The following is a 12,591-nucleotide window of genomic DNA, read 5'->3' as shown; positions in this document are numbered from 1 at the left end:
TCCCCCCCCCCCCCCCCACAAATGAAGTACCAGGATAGATTATTAAATGCAAAAATAGAAATTGCACTGGGAAAGCCCTGAGTAAAAGGCGCAACATACCGGACATGTCCACGCTTCTGAAACCCCTGAGTTGCTTGGCAAATTCATTAAGCTTCTGCTTGGACTCCCTGTCGACTTTGGCAGTGAAACCTGATAGTAAATTAGAGCCAGGGGCAAAGGACCATTTCATTCCTTTTTCAGGAGACTTATTTTCTGCTGCCGATAAACTAGACCTTGCTGGCTTCGGCGTAAGAAGTTTCTCCACCAATTTCCACAAAACTGTCAGCTGAAGACACAAATTAGTGAAACATTTTACTTCAAATTCTACACTGCTGCTATTCTATCTATAAACCAACTGAATCATGGGTTGGAGGCAATGAATCTTTAAAAAAAAAGAAAAAAGAAAAATTGCATACCGAAAGTGACAGCTACGAAGACTCCGGCGGGGACGATGAAGGAGGCAACCTGCTTGACGGGAGCATTAATCAAAGGAGGCTGAGACTGACTGTACACTCTGCGGCCACGTCCAGAAGCAGCAGCCGCCTTCACAACCACACTCCTAAACCTCAAACATCTTCTTCGAACCGTTAAAGGGTTCGCCTCGGATTGGAGTCTGTGCTTTAGCGGATGAGAATGAGAATGGGCCTCCCCAGCTGAAACCTGTTGACAATTATTATTAGTACTTCTATGCTCCGAGAGAAAAATACAAGAAATATGTCTTTTTACCTTCGGATGTGAGAGGGAGTACACAGAGAGAGCCGAAGTGAAGCCCATAGGTGAGGGATTTTTATTAGATGGTGGTGGTGGTGGTGATTATGCGCATGGGAAAGAGGAGCGAGGTCTTTACTGCTTATACATACGGTGGCCACGGCTTAGCCTTAAATGATGATAAAGCGGCGGGTCTCCGGGATGGATGTTCTAAAAGGCTACACGACTCAGGTCAAAACTATGGAGATTCGAGAGAGAGTGAGAGAGGTACTCTGAAACTAACACTATCTTCTCGAGTCTGTCAACTAAACCTGAGAAATTAAACCCGGCCAGTTGATGATCCAATCCAAGACTTCGGCCCAGTTGATCACCCAATCCAAGACTTGGATTAAGAATTAAAAGGGTTAATTTTGATTGACTTCTGTGTTTTACGACATCGTTTTATTTTCGTTAAAATAAAGTTGTTTTATCTCAGTTGTTCGTGCAGGGATAATCACCATACAAAAATAATTGAATAAAAAAATAAAATTTATAAGAAAAAAATTAAAAAAATAAAGCAAATACAAATTAATTATACTAAGCTATAATATGAGATTGAAATAAATTTATAAAAAAAAAATAAAAAAATTTACAAAGCTTAAGACCTAGTAGTAACATAATATTACATAATTAAAATAAAAAATTTAATTAAAAAATAAGTTAAAAATCATAATCAAATTAAATTAATCTTTAAAATTAATAACCCGAATCATTAGAATAAATTACCTTATAATAGATAAACTTAAAAAATTATGAAACAAAACTTTTAATTATAAAAAATAAACTTAAAAAATAAAATAAATAACAATAATAAAAATAAAGATAAAATCAAATATAAAAATAAAATAAAATTAAATAATAAAAGGTCAAATTAAAAGATAATATAAACAAAAAAAAGGAATAAAAAATAATTAAATTTGGTAAAATTAAAAGATAATATAAACAAAAAAAGGAATAAAAAATAATTAAATTTGATTTAAAAGTTAAATGAAATAAAAGGGATGAAATTAAAAATAAAAACTTTAAATGATATTAAAAATAAAATAAAAAATAATTAGTAAAATTAATACAAATACAAATTAATATAATATATTTAATTTTTTTAAAACAACAAGAATAGAGAAAACCGGAAAGAAAAGAAACAAAAATCCAAAAGAGCTCAATCAAAGCTGTTTTGTACACGCACGCCTAATCATTAGAAAGAAGATAATGTGATTGAAGGTAGCCTTTAACCACCCAGAGAAACTGTACGTGCTACCCAAAAAGCACAATCACTTTTCACGAGTGATTTTTTTAAAATTATTTTTATATATTTTTTTAAATTGATTATAATTGAAAAATCATTAGGAAAAAATATAAAAATATAAGCATAAAAAACCTAAAATCCCTTGACCCTAATTTTTATTTTTATTTTTACTTTTAAAGATATTTAAATCATTGCACTACACATAAAAAAAATAATAAAAAGATTGATGTGTCTATAATCAATATAATAATACAAATATAATTCATTAAAAAGATCATTTTACTTTTAATAACTAGTTTATTGTCTCTTATTATGAATGATAACAAAATCGCCACTTCACCACTGTAATCCACGAAAGATTGCGACACTTGTAATAACTAATATCCAGAAGACATATTTCCAAAGTTCTCTCAATCCATACATCAACCCTAATTTATCAATTCAGACCCACACCTATCAATAAATAATTTGACATTCACATTAATAAGGCCGAATTACACTTGACAAGGACACTTGAATCAACCGCTTGATAAATCTACAGCTTCTGCCGACCACCCGGATAAACACGAGTCCAGGCTCCAAGGTGCTTACCACTGTGGACCATCAATGAAATGCAGGCTCTGTGGCTCAAAGCCTCAAAGTAGATTTTAAACTTGAAACCCACTTCTAGGTTTTTTTTTTTTTTTTAACCTGGCTCCTCCTAATAAGATTTCCTGACTCGGCACCTGCATCAAAGTCGAAATACCTGGTATCATGAGTGGAAAACTTAGGAACAACAATGGAATGGGCAATAAAATCAAAGACGAGAGAGAACCGAGTCATAAATCTTGAAAAATATTTTATTAACAAAGAAAACGTAATGTACCCTTTGACATAGTTTGTTTACTTGTAAAATGTCAACGACCCTTTGGCTAGTAGTATTTTATTTGATTTTCCGAGAGAGTCAACCCTTAATTTTTGTTAATCTCAACTATAACTAGGCGTTGTAATCAACGTTTGGCCGGCAGCAAAGACAAGTACTATCGATATCCATCCATAGAAAATGGAGTACACGTTGTCGTACATCTCTCGTGTATAAACTACAAACACAAATTTGCAACCATAGGTTTCAACAGCATCGATTGAGAAGGAGAGGCAGGCCATTTGCTACCATCCTTGACCATAACGAGCACAGATCAGGGGTCGACGTCTAGGTAAGGCTCTCTCTCTCTCTCTATATATATATATATAATATATATATATAAACCTTGGGAAACCCGCTTGTAATAAATACTCCAACATTCTTTCTGACGACTAAAGGCAGATATTGCAGAATGAATTCATCAAGGATGGCTATGTCAATGTTGGCTGCTTGTGTTGCTGTTCTGGTCATGGCTTCTGCTGCTGCCGCTGATGAGGGCCATGTTCATACACCTGGCATGGAAATGCCCCCGGCCGCCGCGCCAAGCTCAGGCACCCTCGCGTCTCCATCAATGGTGATTGGAATCGCCCTTGCTTTCATTGCTTCCCTTGTTGTTGTTAGAGAGCGGGTGTGAGCCTTCATTTATATATATATCATCCTCCTCCTATGCATGTGCATGCCTTTGGTCATTAGACCTTGGCTACAGTTTCGGTGTTTGTCGTAACTCGTGATGTTAATTTATGTTGTCTGTTTATTTTTATTGATTGCAAGGTCGAATTTTATGTTGCCACAATCTTTGCTTTCAATTTTTTTTTTAAATATTTTAATAAGCAAATAGAATAGCATAACGTTTGATTACTATTCATCGAATACACAAAACAAAAATTATTAAGACAATATATATATATATATATTCCTTTTATTTAAAAGATTACAAATTCATTTAATAAATATCTAGAGGTAAATTTTTCTTTTATATTTTTATCTCTTTCCTCGAACTTGATAAAAAAACAACGTAAAATAAGCTTTATTGAGACCTAAAAAAATGAGAATCCACGTTAACATTTATGAAATAAAGATCAAATACAAATAACAAGAAAATTAAACCAATCAGTACCTCTGTCAAAGATTCAATTATTCAAAGCTAAGAAAAATAATACCATTTCGAGAAATTAATAGATAATATTGCCTTATTTCTCACGAAAAAAAAAAGTGATGTGATAATGGAGGTTTTTATTTTATTAAGATTGTAATGAGAGAAAAAGATGACTGAAACCCTATTTGGAAAATATATATATAAACAAAAATAAACAAAATAAATTTATTCAAGAAATCAAAATCTTTGTAGAACTTGAAAGGTATGAACGTGCAAATGCCGCATATATTGAAGCCCCGAGAGGAAACACATCCTCATCAATGGTAAATGAAGGGCTATGTGGTTGATATATGCTCCCAATCTTCTTATTTGTCGTGCCTAGATATAAAAAGGATCCAGGAATTAATTTGATAAAGATAGAAAGCAAAATCTTCACTTCCCGTGAAGCTTGGAGATAGCTTGTGGTTTCCTTCTCCTAGTATACCGATTGAAACTCGCCGAACATGTTCGGAATCCTTGCATCATTTACTGTTGGAGGAATTGAGGGATGTTCTGTTCCTGTGAAATCTACCTCACAAGTGCACCTATGTACAGCTGCTTGCCCTCTGTGATGGAGATAACTCGGCAGAATGAATCTCATTGATATTGATTGATGTGTGTCTGTATATATATATATATACACAGCAGGTTGACTTTCCCTAGATGGTTGTTTCTCCTATAATTAAGCCATCAACTATCAATACTAACTACAATCCAGGAATATAAAAGGAAACTAGTTATATACCGAATATCTCTTCTTTATATAGGTGCCGTTTATTTACGCGGTTGCGGTTGCGGCTGTAGCTGCAGCTTAATTAAATTAAAATGTAGTTGGTAGTTATTTGGTAAAAAAAAAATTAGTTTATTATACATAGATCCAACCACAGTTTTAATCAAACATCTATTTTTTCAAACCAATCTCAACTAAAAGTACTTTTTATAAAATAATTTTTTTCAAACCACAACCACAACATCTACCGCAACACCAAACATACTCATAAAAGATATGTATGCCTCGATTTTTATTATTTATTTACTTATAAAAGATATGCATGCCTCGATTTTTATTATTTATTTACTTAATTATAGGTAATTATAGGGCAATCTGAAAAGAAATGTGTTTTGACGTCGTGGATATTTTATGATTCTTTTGTTTTATTGATTTTTAATTTTGCTATTTTTATTAGAATTTATGTAAATTATTTTGAATTTATTATTGGATTTGTTAAGTTGCTAAATAATAAGGTCTTTAATTGAAAAAATTGAATAACTGTTATTGAATTCATTGTCTGGAGTGTTTGGAAACATCAGGGAGAGAACTTCTTGAACTAGAATCACAACCAGGAGTTCTATGAAATGGGTCAGATCTTCTTTTTCTCGCTTTAACATTAATTCTAGGGTTTAGTTACCATTTTAAGACGTAGAAAACGGTAAAAAAATTAAAACAAAGGAGGAGGCACATCTCTCTATATTTTTATTTTGGAAAGAAAAATTCATTCCACAATTGTTAAAAACAATATTTTTATATTTCTGTTTCTTCTATATTCTCCCCATCTATCCCAGCAATATGCTACACTCACAATCAACCTAGTATTCAAAAGGAGAAGGATCATTTGGTGGTTGCCACTGCCTTTGATTGCACTATTAGCAACAGATTTTGACGAAGGAAAAGCAGAAAGGGAGGGGGGGGGGGGGGGAACTATTGTTCCCACTTGTGCAGTACAAAGTCCAAGTCCATAAAGTGGCAGTGTTCTTACATTTTAAAAACAGCATTGCCACAGTTGATGAAATGATCTTATGAATAAATGATGCAATTTACAGGAATGCGTTCTTACAATCTGAGGGAAAGAACAGTAGAATGACCAAATGACTGAAAAATGGAATTTTACAATATCAATGAGATGTTTTCTTTCTTTGACAAGCTGCCAGAACATTACAGCAAAGCAAAACAACCATCTGCATTTCACTTTGAGACATGGTCGAGACATTGCTTAACCTCTTACTTTGCTTGCACTAGTGCCAGAACATGAGCAAATTAACGAGGGCAGCCGGTTAATTCATTAACACAAGCACATCAGATTCAGCTTCTCATGTCCGGCTAGGATTTAGGATTTCGCATTCGCAGTAGCAGTACAATTAGACTAATGTGAAAGGCAAGGACACAATATGCAACCAGAAAAAGCAAATGCTGATCTTACCATAACTAGCAAGGCTTTCTTTTGTCAACTTTTAAGTGGATGTTGAACCATTTCTTCTTCTTAGGTCTATCCCTTGTAGAAGGTTTCTTATCTCTTACTTGTGCATCTTCTTTGGTCTCCTTGATGGAACCCTTATTCCTCTGTTTACCTGAACTCCGCTTCATTGGCGGAGCAGTGGTGTAGGAGGCATGAATTTCATTCCTTTGTCGAAGGAGCTCATCAATCTGCAAAACCAATATCAATAGTGTAATGTCAGAAACCATCAATTTATTCACACCTCATCCTCAGAGATATCAGCAACAAATTTTGATAAACTCACTGCTTGCATCTCTTGTGCATATCTACTGGTCATCTCTGTAAATTGTGCCAATACCTGTCAAAAGACCACACAAAAATTAGTAAAAAAGAGAGCAAGCATATACAAATATACACTGCTGAAGTTAAGTGCAGACCTCTCTATATTCAGTCTCAAACTTGGATATTTCTGCCCTCTTCGCAAGTATATCAGCTTCAACAGCTCTAAGATTTGCCTTCTCTTCCATAAAAGGTGCAGCACAAAGAGCTTCTATTGAGTAACTTGCGCTTTTAAAAAAATTGTCACCTGGAAGAAAAGGCCAGAACCAGAAGAATGCTGTCAGCCCATTCAAACATGTTTAATCAAAGAAGCATGGTGCCATAAACAAGAAAATTGTAGAACTGACCATAGACAGCAAAAACATGGGTGCCAGCCTTCAGTTCAGTTATTTCATATGGCTGAAACCCATCCAGTTTTTTGAAGAAGGCAGCATCAGCATCTTTTGCGGCTGCAATCTGAAACCACAACAATTCCAAAACCAAAATGAAGAAGAATGAGCCAAATAAAAGACAAATATTAAGGCTGACACTTGACAACAATCTCTAAAATCACAGCTTACAGAGTTGACAGTGTGATCCAGCCGATAAACAGGAAAACAAAGAAAGTACATTCCAGCAGATGCAACCTTTCCTGTTTTAGCACTGTCCTCCTACACCAAAAAGTGAACCAGTAAAAATGGGGTAAAAGTAATGAAATTAAATGTGTTTACTGAATAATAGTAAATTAGATTCTATTGAGCTAGAAATTTGTCAAACATGCAAGGAACATGTGAAGGCAGATGAATTCCACAGATAACTTCCTTAGTAGTAGCTCCTGTTTTGACCAAGTAGTGTCCATATTAATTAGGGATCTAGTCATCTATACTTCACTTGAGAGAGGTCTAAATCTCTTATGTGGGAAAATATCCAGTCTGCTGGTCGTGATATAATAAATAAAATCATAATGTTCTTTAAGATCCATCCAGGACTAGAATCAAAGCAATAATATAGAAACTGTTGGTTATGATCTAACAAGATCAATATGAAAAGAAGAAAAAAAACAGGGGAAAGTGCATCATACCTGTAGAGCAAGGCTTAACCCACCACTTTCTTCCTGATCAAAATACAACAACTGTACAAATGATAACCAATCAGTCAGCCTAATGATCATTTTCCATGCATAAAGAAGTTATAGTTAGAGAAAACTGAATACTTGATATCACTTGAGAACTCAATACTTGAGATAAACTGTTACAAATGGAATAAAAAAATGTGGACATCTGAAGCTTGTTGGGAAGGTATGAGAAATTTATGGACTGGTTATAAATTCATTCAAGCATATAAGCCGGTGTTTCCCCCCTCAAGGTTTTTTTTAACATAATTCCCATAAGAAACAGTTTCAAGTTACATAAACTGTATAAACCCGTAAATCTGCTCCTACAACGCAAAACCATAGAAAGCCCAAGCAATTAAAGGCAACATTGAACAATTTGGAGTATAATCTGTATCCCTTGAAGGCCAGGACCTCTTTTTTTCTCCTTAAAATAAAAATTCGATTGTTTATTTAATATGCTATGCTTAGTGTGTCACTCGTTGGTTTTTCAAAGATCAAAAAAGAAAAAGAAAAAAAGACCAACACATACTATGAACTAATGAATTAATAAGTATAAATATAGAATTTATAACCAACTCATTGCTTCACATTATCTGGCTCTGGATCAAAGAAAGCAGTCGTATTTTCCATTTAGTTTCAACTACTTATTTTGTATTTTTGAGATTGAGACAACCCACCCCCCTCCCTCCATTTATCAAGAATTATCAAGGAGCAGATTTCCATGCCCCAAAATGAAACCAACAAATTCTAAATTCAGTGGTGTCAAAAGTGAAAGTCCCTGTGATTCTCTGTCACTAAAGAAAGGTGTAAAGAAAAACAAATGCAAAAACAACAGAACGTTTCAAACAGAGGTAAAGAAAATCAATTTTGATGATTAAGGAAAATGCAAAGCCATACAGGTAAAAGAAAAATATTTACAGGAAAAATTGTGAGAAAAATACACCGTACATATCCAACTTAAATAACAAAGGATTTGTGCCAAAGGTTTATGATAATTTGAACCTTGAACTTGCTTTTGTCAGATGATTGGACCCGACAGACAAATCCATCCCTTGCCTCCTCTTCTGTTATCGTGACAGAATAGAAGTGGGCACATTGCTTTTCAACCTGTTCAAAAATGTAGAATTTTACAATGAGCCCTAGTACAATCGCTAAAATTGACACATAAACCAGAAAAGAAATACCTCACCTTCCGACAAATAGGCAACCCAAGTGGAAGTGGATGAATATCAACAACACCATTAAGCGCCTCCTCCAAGACAGCTGCTGATACAGTGGTCTTAATTGGTACTCCAAGTTTACTATCATGCAAGAAACACTAAAATTAGAAATCAATACAAAACCATCACCATCATCATGATTCATGGGAATTATTCCGGAAATTAAAAAAATTTAATAATTAACGTCGCATGAATTCATTATAAACTTGCCTAAAGAGTGCCGCAAACATAGTATTTACAGCTCCCAAGCTTGAAAGATCTAGTTCAAGTTCTTGACTTTCCAATTCAACAGCCTGATCATAGAACAACAAGATCATGCTTCATATTACATCATCATATAAAAATGTATAAAACTAAATGATTATAATTCTAACAGAAATTGAAGTGGCTGGTATCCAGATAGCCCAGAAACTGCAGAATGACCGCATTAAGTCAGAAGAAAGAAGATAATCCATGTTAACATTTGAATTTGATTTGTGTTTTATCTGCCACCAAGACTTCTCACCTCAAAACCAGCTGAATCATATTGGCGCCGCTTGTCTGGATCAGACAATATATTATATGAAAATGTAACCTCTTTAAACATATTAGCTGCTTCAGGGTCATTTGAATTTTTGTCAGGATGGTACCTGAAATAGTATATGAAAGAGAATTTCCACACCTTGATCAGCAATGGAATAAAGGAGAAAAAAAGTAGATGGTATTTTAACCAAAGCCAACCCATGATGCTACCTAACTATTCCGAGTCTGCTAAATCAAACCTTGCTTTCCAAACAAGTGATAAATTCCACTACCCGCTTGCTCGCTGGTCTCTTTGGAATCACCATAAACCCAATAGTGTCGCAAAAAGTCCTTCAATTACCTCTATATTTTGCTTAAACAATAAATTTTCATCTTGTAAAACCTCAACCTCAACCCAAATCCCAGATCCTTTACTGATGGCTGTAATGCAAATATTAAACCATCTCACAGAGATTAAATTGGGAAACAAACTCAAAATCTTATGTAATTCTTCCCATTCTCACTCAAACAGAATCATGCTCTGTTTCACTCCACTCTTACAGCTGACACACTCTGAGGATGAAATCAGATTCAGTAACAAAAGCTCTCAAAATCACCAAAAATAAATAAAAATAAATGCATTTCCATCGCATCTAAAATAATAATAATAATAATAAACATACTTGAGAGCCATTTTACGGTAGGCGGACTTAATTTCCTGGTCAGTGGAGTTCCTGGAGATGGCAAGGACTTCATACGGGTCCCGCCGCACAGGCCCTGCTGCTGCATCCTGCTTCGATAGATGAGACGGCATTACACTATTCTATTTATATGCAACAATAACCAACAAACCCTAAAAAATCACTGCAGCAACCAAAGAAACAGCCAGATGCTTTTCTACATGCTCTCTCGACTTGTGTTGGGTAGAGAAAGTTGAGCGCGTATGGAAACCCTAGAGTGAGAAAGAATCCATGGAATGGGACCTCTCCTGAGTTGTAAGCTTGGCGAGAGATAGCAATAGAGACAAACGAGCATCAGTTAGTCCCCTGTTTGTCTAGCTTCTACTGTTTCAAAATAAAGCATCAAAAAATTATTTAGTTAGAATCTTAAAAATCAGTTGTTTGAGAGTGGAAAATGATTTTTATAAAAATAGTTTAAATATATATTAATTTTCAATTAAAAAAATATGGGAAGTGTCTTTTTTTAGAAGAAATGCTGCTTGTTTTATTTTAAAAATTAAAAAAAACCTTACATATTTTAAAATTAACTAAATTTAAATAATTTTTATTTTATTCATATTAATTAACTAATATTTAATTATATAGTTAATAAATTTAAATATTTTAAAATTAACTAACCCCAATTATTTTGTTTCAAGTATATTAGCTCTGTGAATCTTAATTAAAAATGTTCTGAGTATTGTTTCTTTTTTATTTATGTTTTTATTATATTTATGTGTTTTTCAAAGAAAAAATCATTTTTTTTATCTTTTTGTAAACATGTGATTCAAGTTATATATTTATGATAATTTTAATTTAATTAATATCACTAACAATATAGAACAATAATTCATTATCAAACAATTTAATAGTGTTAATGACACAACACAATATAGACTAAACAACTTAATATTTTATAAATACAAAGCAGTTAAATTGACATTGAAAATTAAGATGCAAAAAAAATATAAAAATAGATTTCTATTAAAATAAATACACTAAGTAATTACTTCGATAAATATATAGGGGCCAAATAAAATAGTTCACTCCCTTTCCTAGTATTTTTTTTTTTTAAATGGATATTTTTTTGTGAAACACATGAGTGAAATGATGGCGCCTGGCCGGACCAAATTCTGAGAAGCTTTTACTGTCCTGAAAAACCCTTCCAACCTGAAAATGTTTCAGTATACGGTTAATCTAGGAGCTATTCTTCACCATTTTCCAGAGTACAAATACATATCGTGATCGGAGGCTATTTCATCGCATGGTGAACTGAGTTGTAGATGCATGAGCTATCTTTGAAGTCACACGCCTATGTTGGGTTTTTTTCTCTCGTTGATTGAGAGTTCAAGAAGGCAAAGGGCTATTACCAATACTGAGGCCCAACTGAAGATCCATAGATTTACGACAGGCTTTCTTGGAAGCAAGCAAAGGAGAAGGCTTATCTCTGGATCTCTGATCAGCATGACTGAAAGTGAAGTTGTGACGAGTGTGCTGCTGGAAAGGAACCTGATCAGCTGGAACGGCATCCCACTTTGAAGTCTGAGAATCATTCAGATGGGAATCTTGGTGTGGATTGAAACTAATCTGAGACTCCTGATCATGGAGTGTGAACTCGGGAGTAGTAGAGCAGGAGGGATCGAAGAACCATGAAGTACAAGTTGAGCCGTATTGATAATTGTAGCTGGGGTTATCTTGGTAAGGTTGAAGGTAACCGCCGAGGCTCGCCTTCCTAGCTTGAAACTGCAATAATCTCTTCTTCATTCTTTCTTTCTTATGAGCATTTTGGTGCCCCCCCAAAGCCTGTGAATTTGCAAACTCCTTGAAGCAATACTGGCACCCGAACTTCTTATCACCAGGCCCACGACCAGCACTTGAGCTTTTCTCCTTGACAGGTTTTTCCCTGCCCCACGACAAGCACTTGAGCTTTTCTCCTCGACAGGTTTTTCCCTTTCAGATGACGCAGTATTTGACGAATTCACTCTCTCGTGATCTCCTCCGGTAGACCCTTTAATGCTACTCTCGTTATGCTTATATGGATTCAGCTCGAATCCAAATAATCTGAGCTTCCTCTCGACTGTACAGGACTCGGCAGAACAACCATTTTGATCTCCATCCAGTATGGAAGAAAGGGTGTTAGATGCTTCCTTTTCCATCTCCCTTGGATTGTAGAAGAGAGAAGAAAAGGAAACAAAGAGGAATGGATTCTGGGAACCGATGCACCGACCGGTATAGAGTTCTCAGGCCTCTCTTCCTTGCATAGCAGCAAACTCCACCCTACGGTTTCCAACGATGGGTTGCAATATCTCAGTCAGGATTAGTTTTATAATAATCACGGCTGCCATAAACATGCAATTAAAAAACAGATGCAGAAAGAAAAGTCAGATTAGAGACGCCTTCTAGCTCATGCAATATTATATTGATTTTGAATAAAGTAT

The 12,591-nt window shown here is 34.6% G+C and overlaps 3 protein-coding genes and 1 long non-coding RNA gene across 7 annotated transcripts in view; 1 reads left to right on the top strand and 3 right to left on the bottom strand.

Annotated features, from left to right (window-relative positions):
• Positions 1-1,056, bottom strand: part of EMB2004 (RNI-like superfamily protein) — an 8,241-nt gene extending 7,185 nt beyond the window's left edge. Inside the window, exons 1-3 of the mRNA XM_011035894.1 lie at positions 766-1,056; positions 456-699; positions 100-318 (exon numbers count right to left, since the gene is read on the bottom strand). Coding sequence (XP_011034196.1) covers positions 100-318; positions 456-699; positions 766-813 — 511 coding nt within the window. The 5' untranslated portion in view covers positions 814-1,056. The remainder of the gene's footprint in view (positions 1-99; positions 319-455; positions 700-765) is intronic.
• Positions 1,057-3,114: 2,058 nt separating this feature from the next.
• Positions 3,115-3,726, top strand: LOC105132403 (uncharacterized). Its single transcript, XR_843569.1, has 2 exons — positions 3,115-3,225; positions 3,336-3,726. It is a non-coding gene; the product is annotated as an uncharacterized LOC105132403 (long non-coding RNA).
• Positions 3,727-5,849: 2,123 nt separating this feature from the next.
• On the bottom strand, positions 5,850-10,542 carry LOC105132398 (chaperone protein dnaJ 16). 4 transcript variants are annotated; one of them, XM_011035888.1, is made up of 12 exons: positions 10,118-10,542; positions 9,439-9,562; positions 9,144-9,226; positions 8,903-9,014; positions 8,716-8,820; positions 7,681-7,731; positions 7,181-7,270; positions 6,968-7,076; positions 6,719-6,867; positions 6,586-6,639; positions 6,267-6,490; positions 5,850-6,166 (listed from the first exon to the last, which is right to left on the bottom strand). In XM_011035888.1, the coding sequence occupies exons 1-11, from the start codon at positions 10,246-10,248 to the stop codon at positions 6,272-6,274; spliced, it is 1,227 nt and encodes a 408-aa protein (XP_011034190.1). In that variant the 5' UTR covers positions 10,249-10,542; the 3' UTR covers positions 5,850-6,166; positions 6,267-6,271. The 4 variants fall into 4 exon arrangements, with proteins under 4 accessions (XP_011034190.1, XP_011034189.1, XP_011034191.1 ...); XM_011035887.1 differs by having other exon boundaries at positions 5,850-6,490; positions 10,118-10,541; XM_011035889.1 differs by having other exon boundaries at positions 5,850-6,490; positions 9,439-10,007; positions 10,118-10,206.
• A 714-nt stretch (positions 10,543-11,256) lies between these two features.
• LOC105132400 (zinc finger protein 5) lies at positions 11,257-12,328 on the bottom strand. The gene is made up of 2 exons (XM_011035891.1): positions 12,060-12,328; positions 11,257-12,012 (listed from the first exon to the last, which is right to left on the bottom strand). Exons 1-2 carry the CDS (start codon positions 12,307-12,309, stop codon positions 11,501-11,503), a joined length of 762 nt encoding a protein of 253 aa, XP_011034193.1. The 5' UTR covers positions 12,310-12,328; the 3' UTR covers positions 11,257-11,500.
• Between the last annotated feature and the right edge of the window lie 263 nt (positions 12,329-12,591).

The sequence above is a fragment of the Populus euphratica genome, unplaced genomic scaffold (genome assembly GCF_000495115.2).
Source record: "Populus euphratica unplaced genomic scaffold, PopEup_1.0 scaffold85.1, whole genome shotgun sequence".
In the NCBI taxonomy this organism is placed as follows: domain Eukaryota; kingdom Viridiplantae; phylum Streptophyta; class Magnoliopsida; order Malpighiales; family Salicaceae; genus Populus; species Populus euphratica.
Note: the sequence above shows the minus strand (reverse complement) of the source record. Positions and strands in the feature narration are given on the sequence as shown.